This window comes from Aulonocara stuartgranti (genome assembly GCF_965226115.1).
Source record: "Aulonocara stuartgranti genome assembly, chromosome: 16".
Lineage (NCBI taxonomy): Eukaryota > Metazoa > Chordata > Actinopteri > Cichliformes > Cichlidae > Aulonocara > Aulonocara stuartgranti.
The window spans coordinates 16,475,626-16,501,480 of NC_138952.1; the positions used below are offsets into that span (position 1 = coordinate 16,475,626).

The 25,855-nt window shown below is 39.6% G+C and overlaps 1 protein-coding gene across 2 annotated transcripts; it reads left to right on the plus strand.

Moving 5' to 3' along the window:
• On the plus strand, positions 1–23,867 carry LOC309690810 (glutamate decarboxylase 1). Of its 2 annotated transcripts, XM_082508176.1 has the most exons (17): positions 1–564; positions 8,605–8,771; positions 10,327–10,389; positions 11,416–11,571; positions 11,883–12,125; positions 12,237–12,327; positions 16,122–16,234; positions 16,590–16,705; positions 16,827–16,906; positions 16,999–17,053; positions 17,487–17,603; positions 17,726–17,790; positions 20,332–20,410; positions 20,534–20,683; positions 20,769–20,876; positions 21,179–21,268; positions 22,281–23,867. In XM_082508176.1, the coding sequence occupies exons 2-17, from the start codon at positions 8,696–8,698 to the stop codon at positions 22,452–22,454; spliced, it is 1,776 nt and encodes a 591-aa protein (XP_082364302.1). In that variant the 5' UTR covers positions 1–564; positions 8,605–8,695; the 3' UTR covers positions 22,455–23,867. The 2 variants fall into 2 exon arrangements, with proteins under 2 accessions (XP_082364302.1, XP_082364303.1); XM_082508177.1 differs by lacking the exon at positions 8,605–8,771 and having other exon boundaries at positions 550–564.
• Positions 23,868–25,855: the final 1,988 nt, after the last annotated feature.

The following is a 25,855-nucleotide window of genomic DNA, read 5'->3' on the forward strand; positions in this document are numbered from 1 at the left end:
TAGCAGACACCAGCTGGCTCCAGATACCAATATTGGGATGTCTGTCAATCAAAACAGCCACACCCTTCAGTCAAATATTCATGTGGATGAGTTATAAATACATCCAGCACACTCAGAGTTCATATAATGGGGGGAAAATATCCATAGAAGGTAAAAATGTTTTGTACCAGGATCTAAACATGACTCTTTTTTTTAATGAGGTAAAGTTTTAACGTTTTACATGGGCGTCTAAAGGGATTGACTCCATGTTTGAGCCAGTGGAGGAACTACCACTTTTGTGTTAGCTTAATTTTTAGCTCGGAAGGTTGCCAAGCTAGTCAGTGCTAGCAAGCTACATCCATCCATCAAGTCCTAAGCAAGAAAAGTTTCACTAACAAAAACAGGAGCATATATGGGCTGTACCACACAGCGGGCCAGATCATTTGTTTGTCAGATAATTTCATCAAGATGCTCCAATAAGAAACCAGCACCCCCCAAACACTGTCAAGAGATCCAGTTTAGCGGCCTCCATTGGAAGAACTGCAGTTTTTGGTGCTTCGGTGCTGGAGACAGAAGACTGCAGAGGTTTGTGTTTTCCTCTTTATTGGTGATGTCTTGCAAAGACTGGAGCCAGTAAAAGGCTTTCTGTCCTGTTTATCATTATCCGCATGAATAACACATTTGTGACTGAGCTTAGCTGCTGTTTGTCATTATTAGATGGAAAATATTAAACCTCCTTATTTTAAATCTGAATGCTAGCCTGCCAGCTGAAACGAGGGGCCTTACCTTGTGGTTTCCTTGCTTGGCTAATTTCTGAATACTTGGCGCTTCCCTTTTTGTGAAAAGCAATAGTTTCACATACTGTGAATTTGCGAGGCTTGGATAAAAGTGAGCAAACAAATCATTGAAAACAAATAGTCAGCAAATTGATTTGTAATTTCCGCCCTTATCCTAAAACTGTCTTCATAGGAATGAAAGATGCTTCCTGACACTTTAATCGCTGAGGAAATGCATCACACGAGAAACTCGATTTCAGCTCTTCTATGCATTCACAGCCGAGTGCCCCTAACTGCGAGAAGGAGATTGTGATTTTCATGTCTCACAGGAGGCCCGTTTAAACCGTATTCAGTGGTTAAAAAACGGACTCGATCAGGCGACGGTAGTAAACCTCATATTGTAGTTTAATCAGGATGACCTCATCCCATTTGTAAAGCAAAACAGTGAGAAAGAGAATCAGAAACACGAAAGAAATATAATCCCTATGTTGTACTTCTCCTACATCGCAGATGTCATTGCTGTATGATTATATGGAGACGCTGAGATTTATTTTCCAGTGTGAAATAATTCCTCTGATTGCTACCAGTCATTTTGAGCCATTTACATTTTTATGAGAAAATTAAAGGATTGTACTTTTGTACGTTTTAATTGGCTCTTAAGGGGGAAAAAAGGCTATTGGGTATTTAAACCATGAAAATTTGTTAAATTGGATTCTAACTTTGACTTCTTGCATCGAGACATATAAAAGTGTTTTGATAAAGAGAAAATTTCATGCTAGTTGTGATTAAAAAGGGGGACTCGTGAATGGAGATTTATGTGTAAGAGGTCAGACAGACTGAGTCTCACGCTGGGCCCCATGTTTTATACATCAGTACACAGTGATTAAAATGTAATTAAAACATGTCATTTTCTTTATAACTAATTCCCTTTTCTCCTTTATTGATTACATAAATATGTTTAAATGCTGATAAGCATTTACTCAGCTGCTCAGTGTATGCCCCAGTAACACAATGCAGTGCAGTGACTGGAACCAGCAGCTCCCCTTGGACATGTTTTATTCCCTAAGGAGTCAGGATCTAACAGTGTTTATATTCTGTCCTTGACCCTGTTTAAATTTGACCCACACTGAGGAATTATTTTTCTGTGAACTTCAACTAAAGAAGTAAAAAGCCGTTTTTATTCCTAACAGCTTAAACAGTTTGTTTGTATTGTTTTCTGTATAGTGACTAAAGATGCCACTCTTATGTCTGTACATTAAATGTGTACACTCATTAGACACTTTATATGTACACCTTGCTTAAAAAAGGGTAGTAGCCCCTTTAGCCTTCAGAACTGCCTTAATTCTTTGTGGCATTGATTCAACAATGTGCTGCAAACATTTAGATTTTGGTCCATGTTGACATGATAGCGTTGCAGATTTGCAATAGATTTATCACGTGCACATTCATGATGTGAATCTCCTTTGCCACCACATCCCAAATACGTTATGGTTTGAGATTTATTTATTTTTTAACCGTCGAGGCCTTTGAGTACAATGAAGTCATTGTTATGAGCAAGAAAGCAGTTTTAGATGATGACAGGAGTGGGAAACAGTGTGGTCTTCTGCTGCCGTAACCCGTCTGCTCCAAGGTTTGACGTGTGGAGATGCTCTCGGAGATGCTCTTCTGTTGTATTGATGTCAGCTTGAAGCGGTCTGGGCATTCTCCCTGACAGCAACAAGGCATTTATCTTTTTTTGTTTTTTTATTTTTTGCCTTTAACGTTCATTGGCAGGATAGTAGAGCAGACAGGAAAGCGGGAAATGATATGTGGGAAATGGCTTTGGCCAAATGCAAATCTGGGCCTCTGCAGTAGCCAACATGTTTTTTTGGCCCAGAGAACTGCAACTCATTGGATATTTTCACTTTTTCAGGTTATTCCCTGTAAACTCTAGGGATGGTTGCTTGGGAAAATCCAAGTACATCAGCAGTTTCTGAAATACTCAAACCAGCCTTTCTTGATGTTTCCATTTTCAGAGTTTCAGAGTTGATACAAACACCTGAAATATTTATGCTTTTTTAACTTAAATTAGATTAAAATGTACAAAATAAACCTCATGTCCTGTTAAATAAGACTTGAAACCATCGACTCAGACCATGAACTAATCAGAAACGTGTTTATTGATGTTTTAAAGCAAGTTAGCAAGTGTGCCCCTCTCCGATGGTATATTTATTTGTGAAAACAGAGAATATGCCCCCTGCTGGCTGGTATAGTGAATTAGGGCATTTTTGCACTGACTTCCTTTTTCAGATGCAGGCTGAATCTGAGCATCATCCTAAATGAAAAAAACTCTACTGGGTGCACTTATGGCGCATGCTTAGTTATCATGTTGTCATGTGGTGTAAAGGTAATCATGAATGACTGAGCAAGCAGCATACAGTAGTATGTAAATTTACAGATATCTATCATTTAATCATTAACAGAAGATGTCTTTAAAGTGGATCTGTTGTTTTTTTCCTTATTTTTTGTCAGAGATTATTATTGTTATTATTATAAAGATCACAGGTTTCAGATAATGAGGTTAGTGCAGATATAACCAATACCTGTGAGCCACAAGCTTGGGCTTCAGTTTCCCTGATGAGAGCTGATTATCTTTAGCAGTAAGCCCCACCCACAGTCTGTCCAAACCTTCTGTTTTCACAGGACAGCCAATCAGGTCAAAGATGGCTTGAATATAGAGGGCTGCACAAAGGCCTTCTATAAGTTAATTTTTGATTAAGCTGTTCCTCATTGATTCCAAGATAACTACTTAGTATTTTATTTTACATGCTGCATTGTAAACAACTAGCAATTAAATGCTTAATTGAATAATTCTATTTGTGAAAGAAATAAAAGCAGTTTTAAACACTTTCGTTTTGGTTTTGGAGAAGAGGAGAAACTCTGGGATTTGGACTGATAGCTTGAGGTCTTCTAAACATCCTGGCTACGGCCCTGAAAGTTTTATGATTGCTGTTGATGGTGTCATAGTTTCACCTGCTTTAATAAGATCAAACGATGATTTTCACACAGTGCAGTGTTAGCCCATTTTACCCTTAATCCACAGCGCTGAGCTCCAGGTTAAGAGCTGAACGTCACCTTGCTTCGTCTCTCAGCAGGGGTCTGTTCGCTGCAGGCAAAAGAAGAGTTGTTTTTCTGGGTTTAACTGTTAGCAAAAGATGTGACCGTAATGGCAAATGATTAATCTGTGCTGTTTAAATGTAATTTCGTCTCTTGTCTGCATATTGTTATGTGAGAACTTTATAATGTACGACTTGGTAAAGTCATTGATTATAAAGTGGCACTTGAGATCTGTGCAGCCTTGACTCAGAGATGGAAAGACTAAAGTCAGGATCAAAGGAGATTCACTTCCAGCTCCAAGCTCAGGGGGAAGCAACTGGACCCCGCACGGTCTCCTTCTTACTGCCACAAAAACAGAAATGGATAAACAGTTTTCCTCCTTGAAAGCTCCTTCATTCCTCCTTCTCACTTAGCTATATATAGTAGACGCTTGAATTCTGCCCCCTCTTGTGGACAGTTTAAACAGCTTCTGGTGGAGATCAACTTTAACTCTTATTCCTTCTGGTTTTTAATCATTTGTTGTTGTTGTTGTTGTTGTTTTATAATTCCTCCTTTTCAGGTTACACTCTCCCTGTTTAACACTTCAGCAGCTGCTTCTTAGTAAAGACCTCCTGGAAGCAGATAGGTGTATAAAGATGTGACTGAGAAGAAATGCATAAAGCTGGAAGTGAAGTGAAATGATAGCAAATTACTGAATGCTGTACATTTTTTTTAAATAATTATACATTTGCTAAAGCTTGTTTGCTTTTGATATTTGCAAAATATCAATTTTCTTCTGCTTATCCAATTTAGGGTGACAGAGGTGCTGGGGCATATCACAGGACAAGTTTTCAGTCAGTCTCTTGAGGCACCTGTTCTTTTCATTTGGAGCTATATAAATAAATTTAAACTGAAATTGAATTGTTTTAGCCCTAACCCAGAGATACAGACAAAGACTCACGTGCATGTCTTTGGTCTTTGAGAGGAAGCCAGAGTGCCCAGAGGGTATCAATGCAGGCACGAGGAGAAAATACAAACTCTACACAGAAAGGACCCCAGCCAATCGGTAGATTCAGAACCAGGAACCTTAAATTATTTGCACATTAGCTATAATTTGTATATAGAAGATTAAAAGTAGCAGCAGCCAAGGCTTCTAAAGCCTTTGTTTTAGCATTTCTGAGTTATGAAACATATCTGGATGAGAGGCTGAAGTGCCAAGTTATGAGTTAATATTAGCAAGCTTGGTTAGCAAAGTGCATCCTCAGAAACTAATTAGTGCTGAGTAGGACACAAAAAAAATGCTGCATTTTCCCTCAGAACAAAATGGGACCACTTACAATCTGTTAGTATAATTAAGTACACAGCAGCATCTCAATGAGTGAATCTTGGATATACAAATTATTGCATGTCCCACAGTTTATTGGAGTTATACAGGTCCAAAACTGAGGTCATATTTTTTGGCCTTCCAGTATTAATTGATGGACTGAAGGATAACTTGGGCTCTTTAAGTTCTTTTATTGAAGCACAGATTAAAAACAGATTTTCCCACTTTGGGATGCTCTTGCACACTAATTTGAAATTCGACAGATGAATTAATACTGCGATCAAAAGCTGGTTCTTTGAGCTCAGAACCATCTCCAGACTAAAATCTTTCTTAAAACAATGAGATCTGGAAATGGTTGTATGTGATTTTGTTACATCCAGACTGAACTGCTGTAATGCACCACACTGTGGAGTTAATCAGTCAGCTCTTGCTTGTCTACAATACTCCAAAATCCAAAAGAAAAAGAGAGAGAGATTACATTACTTCAGTGTTGGCAGCCTTGTATTGGCTCTGCGTTACACAATCCAGTATAAAGGGAGACTGTTTGTGTTCATAGCCTTAAATGTTTCCACACCTGCATATGTGGTAGATACACTTCATCCATGCACTCCCTCAAGATCATTAAGGCCTGCTTCCCAGTCACTCTGTCCCATTCTTCAGTCAAAGCTTCTTTTAAAAAAGGGGGTTGTGCCTTTGCTGTCGCTGTACCAAGAATCTGGAATGATCCTCAGAAATGCGTCAACTGTGACTGTCTTTGAACCCAAGCTAAATACATGCCTTTTTGTGTTTCAAGGTCTTGGAAACAGCTGATCTGAACTGTGGTTGGCAGATAAGTTGTTACTGCACTGAACCATTTATTTAACCATAAAGCACTTTGGTTTTAAATATCCTACATAAATAAAATGTACCTACTTACTTATATTCTTGATGTTTATTAGATAATTGCCTTTAACCACAACCACACAGCCACAATCCAAGTTTATCCAATAAATCCAATTATTAGTTTGGCAGAAAGCTTAGTAATAATTTGAAATTCTTAAATGTCATATTTTTTCATAGTATGAGGACTTTAAATTGTACCCTGTAAATCTTCTTCTTTCTTTAAGTCTTGCCACAGATCATCTGCTTCCATCTCACCCAGTCCCTGTTACCCCCTTCTGCCACACCAGCCCTCTGCATGTCCTCCTCCACTACATCCATGAACCTTTTAGCATTAGCATGATGTAGAGTTAAAGTGGTCAATGATGCTTTAGACATGGACATGTGGATATTGTTAAAGTTCAAGCAATTCAACTTCCCCTGCCTGTAGTTGTAGGTTATTCCGGCCCTGACTGTCTTCAGGGAAGTCAGAGCTGGGCAGCTGTAGGCTTCTTAAAGCCTTTTCCACAGACTGTAATGGAGCTGTCCAGTGCTGAAAACACCACAGTCTCAAAAACAGTTTTTATAGATCGTGACACGGCGTGTGATGTGACCTTTAATCGGTTTCAAGATGATCCATCATCAGAAGAACAAGGATAACAAATCTCCCAGAATCCAGGAGTGGGTGATCTTTGCTCCTGATTGGCCGCCTCGTGCGTGTCCACTCATGTCCCGTGCCTTCACGTATGACGGTGACGTGTTCCAGATTAATGGGCCAGTTTATAATTAGATTCATGGAGTATTTCTGGAAATAGACCACTTGTGCTGGGCTCCTGGAGTACCCATTCTTGGTTTCTCACTGCCACCTTGTGGATTTTTCGCCCGTGTCAGCGCGCCGCTGGTGTCGTAGGTTACATCTTCACCGCTCAGCACCGATCTGTCTGCACAGAAAGTGTGGAAATAAGATGTTTGTGACAGCTCTATGTTCTGCATTTAATCACACGTGGCGTTGGGACTGCTCGGCGTGGCTTCTTATTGATTCCCCGTTCGATGTGCTGAAATAGAAGAATCCCTCGTGGTGTTCGTGGGGTTCTAACAAATAAATAAATAAACAAGAGCAACAAAATGAGTGTTTCAGGCTCGTGATTGTGTCGCTTTGTGTGATGCCCTCTTGTTTTTTTCCACAAGAGCAAAAAAAAAAAAAAAAAAAGCAGCGCTCCCCCCTCCTCCCCCCTTTAAAGATCCTGATCCCTCCTCATGCTCACGGAATCAAACTTCAACTCCATGTTCGTGACTAGGATTCAGACCAGAGCTGTATAGATCCGGAGACAAGCAACCCCCCCACAGACCCCAAAAAAGTGGCTCTTTAGGGGGCCGAAAGCGGCGCCATTCAGTGTCACACCTGCAGACTGCTCTGCTGCCTCACAGATATGCTGCACCACTGGAGGTAGCACCGTGAGTCATCCGTGCGCAGTGACAAAAGAAAGACAAAGCTCGCTTTAAATGTCAGCAAATCAAAGTCTCATCAACACAAGCAAGGTCACCTTGTGTCGGATCTAACGGAGAGCCGGGACTCGGGTCTATTGTTTCTTCTTCGTCTTGTTTGAGTGGAAGAGCGCGGCAGGCTCTCGTCCAGGATTCAGTTTAGTCACAAAAAAATTTTCTTTTTGTTTTTTGGACTGTACCTGTTCACCTGGACACACATAGGCGCGGTAAGTAGCTTCATTCTTCATTTTCAGGGTTTACTGTAGGAAGCCAGCACGCAACAAAAGTCTCCTTTATTGCCATCGATGCTCTAACAGGTGTTTTTATAAAGCGGGAGAAGTTCCTTTGACACTTCTAGGTTTAAATTACACGTTGGCCCAGTTTGCACGCAAATTGCACGTATTTGTATTTGTTATTTTTGAAAAGGTTTCGAATATAAAAATAATATTTGAATATTTAATAACCGCATGGGGGGAGGGAATGAAGATGCACGTCGTCTATTTCCGTGGGTTGACTTTAACCTGGGCCGGTGAGAGGAATGATCACCTTGAACTAATATTTGTCATTGATATTAGTGTGGCTCAAGCTAATGACTGATTACCAATAAGGCCATGATATTAATTGGAGAAAGTATAAATAAATAAATAATAGTATTAATATTATTATTATTATATTATTTGCATTTTTTTTAACTTTCGGCCTAACATCCAGAAACAATATGGTTAAATGTTTTACATTTTTAATAGCTTAGCCAGAATAATTAGGGTTATTAATAAGCTCTGTTGTGGTAAAAAATAACCATCATTCAGATCTCCTGAGCAGTGAGCGATGTTACTGAAATGATGTGATTCTGTCAGAAAGGGTTTAATTAAATAGTTAACTGTTAGTTGTGCGTAAACGTAAAGTGGTAATGTTTTAGTTATACATTTATTTTTGTAGCTTGGGCTGAGAATTTGAAGCCCCAAATCAACTTGTTAGAGAGACTGTGCCCTTGTCGTCCAGAGTCTCCAAGTTGAGCATCTCTTTCAGTGTTAAAGAGGAAGAGGCACATTTTTGTTTTTTAAGTCATACACGCGGTATTGTTTCTGTTCCCCTGTCATTGGATAGCCCAGAGACAGCTTTGGGAGGGGAATAAAGGAGAAAAAAAAAGTGACCAGGCTTTTTGAGGTGAGGACTTTGGCACAGGGTCTCGGGAGTGATGGCGGCGTCTGCACCCTCCTCTTCTGGCGGCGATCCGGATCCCAACTCGACAAATTTACGGCCACCGGGCTCAAGTAGGTCCATTACAGATAAAATGCTATTTCACGTGTGCTATTTACTTTGTGGGCAATGCCATTAATCATTTTCATCGAGGGAGGGAGAGAAAGAGAGAGTGCGGGTGGTGGTGGTGGAGGAGGGGGAGGGGGGGGGGGGGTGGAGAAAGAAAGAGAAAAATTCCGCTGCCATTTGCGAGAGAGAGAGAGAGAGAGCTTCCTTCGCCACAAATCACCGCTGCATTTCATTCACCATACGGTCCCCTCACCCCCACCCTCCACCCCTCCCGGCATCTGCGTGGCAGACCAGTGCTGCTGTCAGAAAATGATGTCCTCTACTAACATCACACTGCAGGCGATTAGCCTGGAAGACAAGCCCGGAGGAGCACCACCGGATTTATTATTATTATTATTATTATTATTATTAATTTTATGTTTTTACTCATTTCTAAATTAAAGTGCCTTCATGGAATAATAGAAATTGCGTCTGAAGTTGCTGTTAAAAGCCTGCCCTAATAAATTGCTCCTAATGGCACACTTGAGCGCTGTAGCCTTCGATAAAGGGCACTGTGCAGTCATTTCACTGGCAGCGGTTATACAAGCACGAGTCTGGGGTCTAAAATCATGTAACAGGTGTAGACGTGAAATAAGCACAGATGCTGGTGAATTTAAGGTTTTGCTGTGTTTCTTCCAGTCCTGTGTGATCTTGGATAACCTGTAGGAATGGCTTTGCGCGTGCAGTATATGTGTCTCTAATGCACTGCGCTGGTTGCTTCACATTAGGCCCATGCATTGCCTGGCTTTTCTATATATCTGCACGTCTGCAAATGTATTGTGTGCTTTTAATCCTATATGAAAATGCTTGTTCAGCCTGTTTTTATTTATTTATTTATTTATTTTTCATTTTTCTATTTTTCTTTTCTCTGTCTCATTTCTACTGGCTTGGGGGGGTCTGTTAAAGTGCGTCCAGTGAGCTGAGCCCAGCGATGATTTATCTAATGAGCCAAAGCAAGGGTTAAATTGGGATGTGGGAATGGGACCGATCACCACCTCCTCCTCCTATCTCCCCACTCCTACCACCCCACCCCTGCACTCCCTCCTCCCCTAAATTGCTGTGTTTTTCTTTTTTTTTCTCGAGGATTTCGCCTTTGCTTCCCATCCAAGGTGCCCCATCCCCTCTCTGGCTGGAAGCACTTGATAACACAGTAATTCTCTATCTGTCACTGGCCGGCAGGCTCATGTCTACCCACGCTTGCATTTTTAACCAGCATCTTTTCACTCAATCAGGCTGGCATGGGATCAAAGAGCTAATTAATTTTAAGTCCTTGCCCAGGTCATGAACGGTGACAGGCGCTGAAAATACAGCACTGCCCCCCAGAGTGCGGCTAAATGTTAAAATACTCCAAAGAAACTATTTCTTTTGCTTTAGCATTCTTCATCATTCTCATTTTCTTCTCATCATTTATTTTAATGTGTAACTGTTCAAGCTAAAAAATAAATAAATGCATTCAAAATGAAAGAGTGCATTTCTTTCTGTGAGGCCGTCTCTAATAGTTTTCCCTCCTTTAAATGTCAGGTTATGATGCTTGGTGTGGAGTTGCGCATGGCTGTACTAGAAAATTGGGGATGAAAATATGTGGTAAGTTCGCCCTTTTTTTCCAATATTATATTTTTTTCTGAATAAATCTGCATCTCTCAATGATCGAAGCTAATATTCTACAAACATGACTGTAGGCTTCACGGCCTGCATCGTTTTACTCGCGGCTCGTTTGGAAACAGCGCTGATTGCTGCTCTAATTAGATTTTTAATTCCCTTCCTCGCGAAAAAAAAAAACCCGCAAGACTAACCAGCATTATGCAGTTTATTAAATTACCCCCACCCCCCAATATCATCTCGCCATTTTACACAAAATGGGAAAAAATGCTTCAGCTGCCAAAAACCCATCAATTGATGCCCGAGTCAGAGCTGATGAAATTAAAGAGGGAATTATGCGGGATGGATTTTCCGATTTCCACCTTCAGAGATCATTTGAGCCTGACACTAACTAACCAAGGACAGTTACCATACTGGTGAATGACACGCACCAGTGCGCGCTACAATTATTTTTTGGTATCTTTCACCGACACGTTTTACTGGTTTTTGTTATGGTCATTAAATAGAATCCACAACTACGCGCCAAAATAGAGAAAGAAACACAAAAACAACGATTTCTTATTTAGAATTAAAGTAAGACTGTAAATGTCAGAGGTTTTTTAGCTGTATTATTTTATTTGTATTCATATATTCGTATGAATGTATGACTACTTGTGTTCTCCGCTGCACAGTAAAGTGCACAACGTGTCTTAATAAGAATTTACATCCACTAAACGACAGCCATTTGTTTTTGCCTGGCTGGAGTTTGGTGCTGATGTCACTGGCTTCAACCTCCCAGAGAGGTATCAAACCCCACCCGTCCGTGAATAGGACAGAATGGGAGCCTCTTCTCATTCAAAATAAAGGCAGAGAAAGGACAGAGCGAGAGAGAAAGCGGGAGAGACGAGATAAACTGGAGAAACACGAAAACAGAAGTACTCGTTATTGTGCATGTTATAGTGGGGAAAGCTGCAGCTCTCATCATGTTTGGGAAGTGTTTTCATCCTCCGGACTCCCCTTCTTCATATTTAGGATTCCTGCAGAAGAACAACAATCTGGAGGAGAGGAGCAGGATTGTGAGTTCCTTCAAGGAGCGCACAGCCAAGAACCTGCTGTCCTGCGATAACAGCGGCGGAGAGGCGCGTTTCAGGCGAACAGAGTCCGACTTCTCCAATCTGTACGCCAGAGGTAGGCTTAAAATACAAAGAAAACCCGTATGTTCGTTATATTTTAACATCATCATTATATATTAGGCCTAAATTCACCCATAAACCTGTGGGAAATTCTTGGATTCTTGTGCAAGAATAATTTTCTCAAAAATGTCTTTATTGAATTTGATGGTTTAAGAAAATGAAAACATAAAAGTAATAAGTTGTAGGGAGATCCTGAGGTTTCCAAAAAATAAAAATAAAATTGTAAAACATGTAAAAATCAGAAAGAATAATTAAAAAAAAAAAACAAAACACAAATGAATGCAGATGACCTTTGTCATTTTTTAGAGCTGCTACCTGCCAAAAATGGAGAGGAGCCAACCATGCAGTTCTTGCTGGAGGTCGTGGAAATCCTCACCAGCTACATCCGGAAGACCTTTGACAGGTCTACCAAGGTCCTGGACTTCCACCATCCCCACCAGCTGCTGGAGGGCATCGAGGGCTTCAACCTGGAGCTCTCTGACCAGCCTGAGTCTCTGGAGCAGATCCTAGTGGATTGCAGAGACACGCTAAAATATGGAGTGAGAACAGGTATGAGGCCTGCAGGCTGTAGTGCTAATCAATAACTTTCATTAACTCACACAAATTCTTAGATAATAAAGTGTTTTCTGAGTATCTTTATTGCATCTTCATCAATCGCAGGTCACCCCAGGTTCTTTAACCAGCTCTCCACCGGATTAGATATTGTGGGGTTGGCAGGAGAGTGGCTTACATCTACAGCCAACACTAATATGTGAGTACTCCAATACAGCCAGGATCAGCGCAATAAAAATGTGATGTTTTTGAAGTTATTAGGTTCATTAGATTCAGCCTATTTTAAAGCTCTTTTTTTTGTACTCACTGTTTTTAATGGCCCATGAAGAGAGAGGCTCCCAGTAAGAGGAATACTTCAAGGGACATACAGTAATTACTGTGTTTGGCAGAGGAATGCCCAGCATGCTCTAATAGATTGTCAGTCAAGCAAGAAAATAAAGAGCACAAAAGAAGACATTCAGATGGCTACTCACTGGCAGTATTGTCGATGTTGTCCTGCGCTTAAGCTGTGGTCACATAATTCAGCCCTGCAGGCAAACTAAATTGCATATTGATTTGCATTCACAGTTTACATGTTGTCTTTGTTCCATGTGCTGCTGGTTCCTGTGACATAACAATGCCGGGAGAGAAAAATGAGTCTTTTCCCTTCACAGGATCGGTACAGCAGCCATTATTGGGGCTCTGCTCAGTTTTGCTATAGTGCAATCAATCCTGAACGTGAGTTCTAAATGACTCTTTGTCAGAGAAGACTGTGCAGGTGGTCGCAGTCAGGGCTGTAGTCTGTGGACATGTTGGACTGCATTACGTCATACTTTATAGACTGAGAAGAATGAGTGGTGTTTTGCCACCTAATGCGTTCAAAGGGGAAGGAACAAAACATACCATACATAGCAATAGTGCTGCATTTGCATGCATCAGCGTAAAATAAAAAAGATGAGCGATTAGTTTTGTTGGTAATTTCTGCAAAATCTAGCCGATGAATAAAATAACAGGTGGAAATACTTAAACATTGCAGGTCTGTTTATCAGAGCTGGAAGGTCTGAGGGATGTCTGATCAAATCAGTATTGTACATTGTACCAATGTAACAGGGCGAGCTGTATCACTGAGCACCCCAACAAACAGGACTCACAAATCAGTGTCATACTGAAAATGTTACCAAGCTTAGTGAATATGTTCATATAGAGCACGGTTAGATTTCTGTCCACAAATGAAGTTATGCAAGAAAACAAATTTTTATAAAGCAAACATCACAAATTTCTCAGTCCCATTCCAGATATTTATATTTACTGACATCTTCAATACACTCAACGTTAATGGATACATGTCAGTGCACCTGTTTGATCTGCAGTCAAATATCATTTATTTATATAGGAGAAAAAGGACACCTTTATTATTCCTAAGGGGAAATTTATTGTAAAAAAAAACAACAAAAACAAAACATCAAACGGGTATTAAATATTCAAAAAAGCAACAGTATGAAATTACTTTTTCCAGTCTATTTTTCCTGCATGTTGGAATACAGAGACATAAACAAGTTAAACTCCTTTGATAGAGGGAGGCTAGGATCAGCCGGGAGGTCATTCGGGGTCACAGTGTAATGATACCTTAAAGTCTCTTATTGGTTTTTTTTTTTTAGGTTTAGTGACCCGAACGAGCTGAGAATATAATAAAACATTCTCATAAAAGTGCTATCGACATGAAAACGACAAAGCTTGTGATAAAACTACATGTGCTGGTGATTTTTGAACTTCAGGTAGACATCATCCACCTGAACGTCAAAGGTCAGCTTATGTAGAAATCTGTCATGATCCCGAGAAGTGCCGAAGATGAGACGTGCAGAAGCGTCGGATGCCTGGTTTGATTTTAGCCATGGACCTTGTTTCCTGTCTCCTATTAGAAATTAAATGATCTTTAAAAACAAAAAGAAAAAGTGCTTTTACATTACATTACAATCTCACTGTTAAATGGCAATACATGCATCTATCAGCTAAAACCACTTATATACTAAACAGACGAGGAAGGTTGGCAGCATGGACAAGTCATCTGTGAATCACACTGCTTGCACTCCAGATGAAAATTGGATTTTGCTTGTGATTAAGCTACATAAAAAAGCCGACAGAGGGTTGTAAAAAATGGCTGTTGACATAACTTAATTGTTCATTAAGGTCTTATAGATCAGTCCATTGTTAAGAACAAATTATGGGTTGCCAAACTGAAAAATCCCTTTGCCTCATTGGTCAGCTTAGTTATTCTCCTTCAGCACAATAAATGACGGCAATTTTCTTTTTTTTTTAAAGTTTATAACCGATCTGTCATCATTTCTGAGCGGAGCTCATCCTTCACAACAGATTATCTAGAGATTAGTGGAGCTTTTAGAGGGTAATAGATGTGAAGGTTTATAGTAGACTAATGCTTTTCAAAGTCTTCTTCCCTCTCATTGGTTGAGACATCAGTCCATCATGTGGCTTTCAAAAAGTACCCTCACCTTTTGTGTTGCTAACGACACCCCTGTGGAGGAGTTGAACCCACGGGTGGAGGTTGCTTACACACCAATTTACCTTTATTAATTACTCTATCAACCCTAATTACCCCTGGCAGATATTGACTGACACTAATAGACTGACAATCACATCCTGGTCTTACATAATCAGAATGAGTGAGCCTCGTCTGCATGAACGAATCTGACTTGTTTATGTTTTTCCCCCTTCATGTTGCCATGGGTCTATACATGTTGAAGATGCTGTGAGTTACAGTGTGACATACTGCAATGTTCCTAATGATTTAGTTACTGTCTTTACATGAATGGACAGATATTTGTGCAAGCAGAAGAATACTGGTTTGGAGAATTTGGATGAGTCTTTTTGTGCTGCAATTCCAAATTGGCTGTGTGCTTCTTTGAGGTTGTTGGTTTTCATCTTGTTTCGTTATATGACAAATCTTATACAGTCAGGGTGAAGAGAAAGTACACCTTCTTTCAGTTACAAAATTTTAATAACTTCAATTTCAACATAAGGTCTGGACTTTGACCGGTCCTTTGCAGCATCTTGATTCTTTTCTTTTTTTACCCATTCTGTTGTAACTTGTCAATTTAGGCCAAACCTTAGGTGCTGGAGCGATAGCCTCACATTTGTCTTTAGAATACTTTGGAGGAGTTTGTGTTGGACTATGTTTGACAAACCTAAATCCTTACCCCTCCACATCCATGCTTGACAGTTGGTATGAGGCGTTTGTGTTGAAGTCTTGTGATTTGTTCAAATCGAACTTTGCAAACCTAGGACACATTGCCATGTTCTTTGGTCACCAGGAGAGGCTTTTTCTTGGCAACCCTTCCAAACCATACTTGTTCAGTCTTTTCCTAATTGTACTATCATGAAGTTTAACATTTAACATGCTACCCATAGCCTGTAGAGTCTGAGATGTAGCTCTCTGTGGGGGGTTTTAAGTTTGTCTGAGCATTGTGTGGTCTGACCTCTGGGTGAATTCGTCCACTCCTTATAACCCCTGATGGGCACATATTGGTCTTATCCTTCCAGAGCTGCAAAATTTCCGCTTAAGATGATCTGCTGTGGTGACCCCTAAAGGCTAAAAGAAGAAGAAGAGCTTTATGGCATACAAAAATAAGATGAATTTCATATTGTTTTTAAGCAGCAGCCAAGTGCTGGCATCTCCAACAACCGTTTTTTCACCCCATGAGTATAACAGATGACTACTTTCCTTTAAAAAATACTCTTTGTTCTGACCAAGACTGGCCCTTTCAGTGTCACCAAAAATTAACTTACTGCTCATGCTGTATACAATTAAAGTATCCAAATGCACTTCATGCTGCCCCTCACCTCACAACTGAGCTGATGTTTTGTTTTTTAATCTAATACTGTCCATCTCTAAAACATTAATTAGAGTTAAAGACTGTGCTACATTTTTAAGTGGAAATCAAACAGCCGGGTTTCATTTACATGTAGCTCTTCAAGTTCTCTGCTTTTGGTTTGGTTCAGGTTCACCTACGAGATCGCCCCCGTTTTTGTGCTAATGGAGCAGCTGACTCTGAAAAAAATGAGAGAGATTGTTGGCTGGCCAGATGGAGAGGGTGATGGGATATTTTCTCCAGGTAAAATCTCAACCAATGATCAACCTCCAATGGAAGCACATGTGCATGAAAACAGTAAAAATGCAATCATCAAACTATACTCATGATGCAAAGTGTCCCATTTTAAAGACAAAAGAAACAGACATTGGGATTATAAAATTACAAATGTGTAAAAAAATAAAAGGTGAGGTTAGTATTAACTGCTTCATATACAGCTGGCTGCTTTACCATTATCAATGTATCATAATTATTTTTAAGTATGTGAATCTACAAAGTTATTAGTAACTGTCAGGGACAAATAAAGAAAGTAGTAGAAGAAGTTTTGCCATATTATCACATATGTAGCAAATTTTTAAGCCATGTTTTGATTCTGCAGGTGGAGCAATTTCCAACATGTACAGTGTGATGATTGCCAGATACAAGTTCTTCCCAGAAGTGAAGACCAAAGGCATGGCAGCTGCACCCAGACTGGTCCTCTTCACCTCAGAGCATGTTAGTCAAACACTAACGGTGTCACTGAATATTAACATCTCACCACCGGAGCATATTTACATTAGGTGGGCAAATAAATATCAGCATCATAGTGATGAGTGATGAACTCCTGTCCCTGCAGAGCCACTACTCCATCAAGAAAGCAAGCGCAGCTCTGGGCTTCGGAACAGAGAACCTGATCCTTTTGAACACAGATGAAAGGTTTGTTTTGTTATTTAACCTACCTGCACATAGTTTAGGAAAAATATTTAACATCTAGATGAGATACTACTGCATATCCTCTTCTTTTCCAGAGGGAGAGTCATTCCTGATGACTTAGAAGCCAAAGTAATAGAGGCCAAGCGAAAGGTAAATGTCTGCAGCAATGACTCAGATATCGCCCTGCTAACATTTTTATTCCCTCTGTTCAGCTACTGCTTAAAATAAGAAACACTTACATGAGCTGCAGAATTTGCTTGTAGCAAAGAAAACACTCGGTATGCTGGAGCAGTGAGGCTATTTCAATAAAGTTAATGCTTCTGTCTGTTCACATACGACGCTCCCTCTGCTTTTAAGTATCTCTTTCCTTCAAAGGCAAAGTGATGCGTAGACTAGAAGAAATGGGGAAGCAATTTTGCCCCAACAATAGGTGCAGATGGAAAGAGAGCGTCATTTGAGCAACGTGTTTTAGCCGATCTCTTTGATGTCAACAATCAGGCAGAAAGAAAAGAACATAACAACCTGAATTCAACCAAGAATTGTCTTTTTTTGTTGTTGTGTGTGCTGTGCCTTTGCATCGTAGGGGTATGTTCCACTGTTTGTGACTGCCACCGCTGGTACCACCGTCTACGGAGCCTTTGATCCCATCAATGAAATTGCCGACATCTGTGAAAAGTACAATATGTGGCTTCATGTGGATGTAAGAGAATATTGATCTCCAAGGAAAAAATGAACACAAAGCTGTACAAATCAGCAGTCTGCTGTGGCATTATGATCAATATCAATATGTTCAGTGTTATTACCATGTTGTGACCCGTGCAGGGTGCGTGGGGAGGAGGTTTGCTGATGTCCAGGAAACACAGACACAAGCTGAATGGAGTGGAGAGGTAAATGAACACATCGCCTGAACTTGCAAACACGGGTTTAGACGAATTTCTTGCACATCTGCTTCACTACTCAGCCTGTAAAAAGCAGCATCTTTTCTATATTATTTAAGACAGTCATTTTGTCTAATGAGCACAAATCAAGAGCTTGCCTACCAGGCGTTTTCAAGCTGCATATAATGAGAAAAAAATCTCAACACTCTAATTTAACAAAGGAAGCACACTTTACTCAAAACACACAAAGAGAAAGACAAGAGTCAGGCGATAAGAGGGCCAAAACAAGAATCTGAATGCCTTGTGAAGCACAACAAGCAAAAAAAAACCCCAAAAGTTCTGGATAGCTGTTTCATGACGATCTCAGCTATGTCGTGTTAGTGAAAAGAGGCATTCTTGGTGACCTCATTTATTCTTTCAGCCACTTAAAAAATTTAGGTGCTGGAAATTATGTAACTTTGAGCTTTTCAGAGAAGACCAGCAGGCCAGAATATACAGGCACATACAGATGAGTAGCATATATTGTGATAAATGTGATCAAATTTACAGAGAGAGAAAATAATGAGGTGCAGAGCCTTAAGACAGCCCATATGTCTTTTTCTTTCTTTTTTTGAGTATTATATGTTCTGTCATTGAGAATTTTAAACATTCCTGTCTCAATAAGATGTAAGAAGAGTGCAAGTCCTAAAAAAAACAGGCAAAGATTTTGAAAAATGTTTCAAAACTTGTCAAAAGAGGCACTGTCTGGCATTCAAGAAGTATTTTTTATTTGCTTTTTGGGAAAGTTTGACAATAGTTGCATTGAACATAAATAGGCAAACCCAGAGAGACACATCAGTAATTTCAAAGATACTAAGAGACACCATTTGATTGAAATCAGTGTCTTTAGTAGAGTGTGTTTCTTTGGCCAGAGAGGAAACTGGAAAATCTGTATTTTAGTCTTAAGCCAAGAGTGCAATCTGTTCTCAGCTCCAGCTACAGATTGCAGACTCCATATTTCAAAATGCAAACATGCAAAATTATTACATTCAAATCTTGAGAGGGTCGGTGTCGTTTTACCTTTCACTACCAGACTCCATAAGCACACACACACACATTTCCACTAGAGATGGACCGATCCGATATTACGTATCGGTATCGGTCCGATACTGACCTAAATTACTGGATCGGATATCGGAGAAAAATAAAAAATGTAATCCGATCCATTAAATATCACGAAAGCACCTCACAAAACTTGCAACACGCCGTAACTCACCTCAGAACGTTAGCACGTCGGAGCAGTATGCATCACGTGATAGAGCGGCTGTGGCATGCGGGACCTGTCGTGGTCTGGATAGCATTTGGAGCTTCGCTAGCAACCCGGCATTTCATCTCCGACAAAGTTATCCCCGAGAGAAGTAAAGCAAGTGTGTAAGTCCATCTCTGAATGTTTGTAAAGCATTCCTGCGTTAAGCTTAACAAGCGATATATGGAGCGACTGCCTCTTCTTGCTGCTACTTCAATCATGAAACTGCTTAACGATCAGCTGATCGGCTTTTCTGTCGCGAGTCCATCTCTCTGGTTTGTTTTTGGCCCACTTTGCACCAGAAAGAGGAAACCAGCGGCTAAACAACAGCAGCACGTTTAAGCTTGATCAGCTGTTGTTAGAATTTATTTATTATTACTTTCTACTCGAGGATCTTTTTCTACGTAGCTGACGGCTGGTAACTGTGCAGGGGCGGATCTAGCAAAGTTTAGCCAGGGGGGCCGATAGGGCATTAACAGGGAAAAGGGGGCACAAAGACATACTTTTCTTTCTTATTCTCATTTAAAATGTCTAGCTTTTAATAAATAATTATCCGAATCTTACACCGAAAGTTTTAATTTGATGTAAAATGAATAGAAGTCAATTACTGTATATAGTGACTATTAAGTCTAATATATATACCCTAGTAAGCTATAGTACTTTTTCCTTTGGGAAGGTACCATCTGTGCAGTCTGCAATTTTGTTGAAGAAAGATGTTGAATCTATTTAATATTTCTTGAAAAATAATTGATTTCTGTGCATTTTTTTTTCACACTGCATCAAATTAAGGTTGATTACGTTGATTAAGCATCATGAGGTGGAGCGTGAGGGGTGGTTCCCTATTTTTTATTTATTTATTTTTGTTGTTGCTGGGAGTTGGAACCCTATTAGTTAGGTTGCTTAATATTTACGCTAAGTACTCTTTAAAATACCAGAATAGGGAGGATGGTGTAGGTTTAAGTTTATTAGATTGATCAGTATTGCTGAACTATAAATTTTTTTTTTTTTGCATACAGGTATAACAGAATAGCTTTAGTGTAGTTGTTGTTTTAAACTTGAGTATGAACTTATACAAAATGCAGCAAGATATTTTTAAAAAAACAGTTTTATTGATTAAAACACACTATATCGGATTCATATCGGTATCGGCAGATATCCAAATTTATGATATCGGTATCGGTATCGGACATAAAAAAGTGGTATCGTGCCATCTCTAATTTCCACACCCTCACAGAGCTGTGTTTACTGTTTCAATATCTCTGCAGGGCCAACTCAGTCACCTGGAACCCTCACAAGATGATGGGAGTGCCACTGCAGTGCTCTGCCATTCTAGTCAGAGAGCGGGTGAGTATGTGTTTGTTTCACTTTCCTGCTCCGCACCATACCACCTCTGCACACACAAACGAATCTGTGCACTTTCACCAAAACCATCTTGTTCATGTCTCATCACGATCGCTTCCGTTGCAGGGACTGTTACAAGGCTGCAACTCTATGTGTGCTGGATACCTCTTCCAGCCAGACAAACAGTACGACGTTACATACGACACCGGTGACAAAGCCATTCAGTGTGGGCGGCATGTCGATATCTTCAAGTTCTGGCTGATGTGGAAGGCAAAGGTGTGCTTTAATCTGCAGGGCTTCTGTCAGCTTTGCTGCCATATGCAGAAGCAGATGGTAACAGCTTCTTTTTTTCCCCTTACAGGGAACAGTAGGATTTGAGCAGCATATTGATAAGTGCCTGGATCTGTCAGCCTACCTCTACAATAAAATCAAAAACAGAGAGGGATTCAAGATGGTGTTCAAAGGAGAGGTGAGATGACTGTTTCCACAGCAAACATTTTAAAAATGAACATCCAGAGATTCCCTGCAGCGCTAACTCGAACAGATGAAAAATGTCTGTGCTTTATTTTATCCGAGTTTTCTGCTCCACAAAAGATATTTTTCATTTGTGATGAATAACCGCAATAATTCAGCACTTGATGCCTTAATTTGGTTTTGGGATTGATTGGGTCGCTTTGCTTTGCTGACATGTTGACAAGAAACGCTGAAAATACAGAAGGCAGCTTTTTATCAGCACTCATTACAAATGTTGTTCCCATTTTCTCTTATCAGCCGCAGCACACTAATGTCTGCTTCTGGTACATTCCACCGAGCCTGCGCAGTTTACCTGATGGTGAAGAGAGACGTCAGAGGTTGCACAAGGTAATTACTCCTCAATCTGCAGCTCCCCTGCTCTCTTAGATTGATTTACGCACCACTTTTCTGCCAGGTTTTATGGATTCATAAAGTCAAATATGAATATGTATACATATACATTTGCTTTGAATGTATTCTCTCATTGACCACTTTGTTAGGTACACCTTGCCAGTACCAAGTTGGTCAGTCTTTTACTTTCAGAACTGGATTAATTAATTGTAGTGTAGATTCAACAGGGTGCTGGAAACATTCCTCAGTGATCTTGGTCCATATTGATGAGAACACACGGTCGACTTTTCAGCTGAACATCATTGATGTGATTGAGATCTGGTGACTGTGGAGTGAACTCGTTGTCATGTTCAAGAAGCCAGCTTGAGATGATTTGATGACTTTGACTGTTCTTTAGCAACAACAGCCTGAACCAGCCATACGAGACAGAATGGATCTATGCTTTAATTTTATTTACACAAGATTCTGACTCTACCGTCTGAATGCTGCAGCACAAATTCATCCTAGTGTGGTCTTCTGCTGCTGTAGCCCATGTGCTTTGTGGTTCAACATGCTGTGTATTCAGAAATGCTCTTCTGCATACCTTGGTTGTAATGAGTGGTTATTTATTTTAGTGGTCACTGTTGCTTTCCTACCATCTTGAAGCAGTCTGGTCATTCTCCTCTGACGTTTGGCCTCAAGAAGATATTTTCACTCACTGGATATTTTTGGTGTTTTTGACCATTCCCGGTGAATTCTGGAGATCGTTATGTGGGAACATTATTTGTTTCTGAAATACTCAGATTAGCCCATGTGGCACCAAGAAACATGCAACATTTAAAGTCACTTAAATCGCCTTTGTTTGTCATTCTGATGCTCGGTTTGAAAATTCAGCATGTCGTCGTGACAATGTCTACATGCCTAATGCACTGAGTAGCTGCAATGTGATTGGCTGATTATATAGGTGGTGTGGCAGGTTAGTGTTTTGATCATTCTGAACTTTTTTTTTTTTTTTTTTTTTTTGCAACAGGTGGCTCCGAAGATCAAAGCAATGATGATGGAGTCTGGCACTACGATGGTGGGTTACCAGCCACAAGGAGATAAGGTCAACTTCTTTCGCATGGTCATCTCCAACCCTGCCGCCACCAGGTCAGACATCGATTTCCTGGTCGAGGAGATTGAGCGACTGGGGCATGACTTGTAAGAGTCATACCTGTATTTTTTTTCTTAACATTTTGTCTTTTCCAACTCTGGAGAGACTCAGGCTTGGCTTCGTATCCCGTCTATCTCCTCAAGACATATAGAGATGTTGCTTATGGGTCTTTTCTGCTAATGCACAACAAATAATAACGCCATGCCCTGTGTGTTTCTGTCTCTTGTCTTTTGCAACCGTGACATATACTTAACATATTTGCACAACAGGTTCTCTGAGTGAAAAGGTTTAAGAACAGTGGTATTCTTGATAAAAACATACATGAAGAGGAGATGAAGCTGAGTTTAACATGGGTTACTTTTTCAATGAAATATGCAATAGCAAGAATGTCTGAACACTTGATGATTCTGTATATAGCTGCTATGAAAAATGAAAGACTGGTCAGGATCTAAAATTTAAATATTTTTTTCACAGATGACAGTTCGGGGCGCTATATAGTATATATGTACTATATGTGATAATTATCATTCGATAAAAGGTAAATATTAAGACAGTTGCACCATGACATTTTAGCTAATATTTCCCTTTGATATACACAAGTGGGAATATATATAACACAGTCACTGTAACAGGTTCTGTACTTGGTTGCTGTGTTTTTAGAATTTTTTGTGTAGATTGTGTAAAGTACTGTTACATTGCCTTTGTGCCAAATGTGTCCTAGTTTTACAGTGAGAAAATCCTATATGTAAATCAACCATATGTTATGTGGTAGCTACATGACTTTATTTATATTGAGAGATTATAATTGTGAATAGGTTGTCTGCTATTTGTAACCTGCCTTCCTTCCTTTTTGGGAAACGCTGCTGTATTATATCGCAATGTTTTGAATAACAGTCATGTCTTTTAGTGTATTTGTGAACCAAAGAAGAGTTATGAATATGTACATGTTCCTTGTTCTCCCTTACAGAGAGACTCAGATGTTTATATAAGAGTACTTCATTTAATGCCTTTAACTTTAGTGCAATCAGTGTTGTGTAACCGTGCAATGTCATTGTGATTCACTGACTGGCAGTGTGGCCACTACTGCCGGTGCTTTGTTAATGATAAAAAAGCACAATGCTAAACCTTGATCGTGGGGCAGCTTTGATTCGAGGGACACATGATTGTCTGTATTATAATGTGTGGAGTGGAGTAAAAGTATAATATGCAAACTTTTGTCTGTCTGAACGTCGTCGCCATAGGAATGTTTTTGTGTTGAGAAATGGGGATTGTTTATCATAGTATGTTTTGCCTGAACAATGAAGTGCACAGTGTTTGCTACTATAACAAGCCTTATTAAACAACTGTACACTCCCGAATTAGAGGGACGCAATGTCTCTTGTCATATTCAATGTAAGTACTTTGGCAAATCATTTGCAAAGTATTACTGGTGTATCTACAAGACTAATAAAAACACAAGCTTTAGGGTGTCTGTGATCACAGTTCTTTGTCAGAATGGCTTTTTTAGGTTAACAAAACTGGTGTTACATCTTTATTCCTTTAGGTTGAACAGACCCCACTGTTGTACATACAATAATAGTTATAATTATTATTATTATAAAGTAAGCATTTTTCTTCTATAACAATCCAGTTATATTCAACAAACATCCAATCCCTTTACCAGAAACTGGGCTTCCACATTGTGCACATTGAGGGAGAAAAAAATACAGAAATGATCTCAAAGTATTACAAATACATCAAATAAAGAAAAGTTGTGTGTTTTATGGTTATGTGAATTGACTATATGTAATATACACTGCATAACTGAGACATCCCAGTGATAATAGAAGTCCAAAGTGGTCCCAGTGGGTAATAAATTGATTAAGAGCTGTAACCCCCTTTACCTGGAAGACTGGCTCCACCAGATTCCAAACTCAACATCAGAGGTCTCTGTTCAGAAAATGCAGTGCTGGGAAAGCTACGGTGCTTCTAGATAACCCAAGCTTGAGGAAGACACCCATACACCACCAGGTTTTTTTTGATAGAATATGCAGTAATGTGCCTTATTGTGTGAATGCAGTTGTAGTCAAAATGTCAAAAATGTAGTTTGTGTAGTTTTGTCTCCGTACACCATCACAGGAGATTTTTAATGAAACAATTAAGATATGATTGAAGTGCAGACTTTCTGCTTTATTTCAAATTCTCACGAATAATGGGACAAATGACTGACAAGCATTCTCATGGCCAGGTGAGGTGTTCTTGCTTGTACAACTGAAATGTATGTTGACATTATTGTAAAAGTCTACAATCAAGAGAATCCTTCATGAATGGAAATATAGAGGGTTTACAACAAAGTGCAAGCCAGTGGTTACACGCAAGAACAGAACGACCAGAATATAGACTTTGCATCTACATCTAAAAGATCCTGCAAGGCTCTGAAAAAGAATCTTTGGACCGATGAAATCAAGATTCATTTGAGCCAGAATGATGGGAAACAGCTCATGATATGAAATTATACCACATAATCTGTTAAACATGACGGAGACATGAGCATGTAGGGCTGCCAACAGTATTGGGTCACTAGTGTTCATTGATGATGTAACTGCTGATAGAAGTCAGTGACTAAATGGGATTTTCATCCAAGTATAAAAAACAATCCTTCTATTAGTTTGTTCAGTCAATTTGAATGATGTGTATAAAAATCTCTGTGATTCCCAAACATCTAGAAAGATAATTGTCCAACAACTTATGGACCTATTGGTGTCGCCATAAAGATGCACTTTAAAGTAATAAACAGTTTATGGACACAGTAGGAACACTAAAATAAATGATTGAAACAGATGATAATATTATACAGTAAAGCTTAATTTAACAACACTGTAAAATGACGGTTTAATGCTGGACAGTCCAGCTGCCAGTATTTTGCTGTAATTTAATAGGATATTTTTACTGTGTATAGTGCTGTAACTTTATTGTCACTTAGATGACAGACAGGTTTCTAGGATATCTCATCAGTTCATCATCATAATGATTTTTCATCATGTTTTCACAAAAGAAAAAAAAGGCCTCCAGGATATTCACGGTCCAAAGATTTATTGAATGCATCAAAATGGGTAAGACGTAAAGGATCACTGATAACTAAACTGAACATATGAAAAAAAATGTAGCAGAATATTTGGAGAAAAGAAAGAGAAGCTGACATGATTTTCCCCTTTATTTCTTCTGGTACATCTTTCCAGTCCACTTAGCTGTCACCAGTCGCCGGTCAGATTAATCACCCTGGAGGGACTTTTTATTGGCTGACCATCTCACAGCTGAGATTTCCTGAGCGACCCCTGCCAATCCTTTCACTTCTCTCATCACTCACACTTTTATCATAAAATGCATTAGACTGTGGTTTCTTAACATTTCCCCCCCCCGCAGAGCCCATTTCGAGGATCTGCCTGGCTGTGTTTTATTTCGACTGTTTTAGC

Excerpts from the sequence above, each read along its gene's own strand:
- LOC309690810 (XM_082508176.1), top strand. The coding sequence starts at position 8,696 with ATGGCGGCGTCTGCACCCTCCTCTTCTGGCGGCGATCCGGATCCCAAC. Across the intron at positions 16,706-16,826 it reads TCCTCTTCACCTCAGAGCAT|AGCCACTACTCCATCAAGAA; the intron begins GTTAGTCAAACA and ends CTGTCCCTGCAG. Across the intron at positions 21,269-22,280 it reads GACGTCAGAGGTTGCACAAG|GTGGCTCCGAAGATCAAAGC; the intron begins GTAATTACTCCT and ends TTTTTGCAACAG.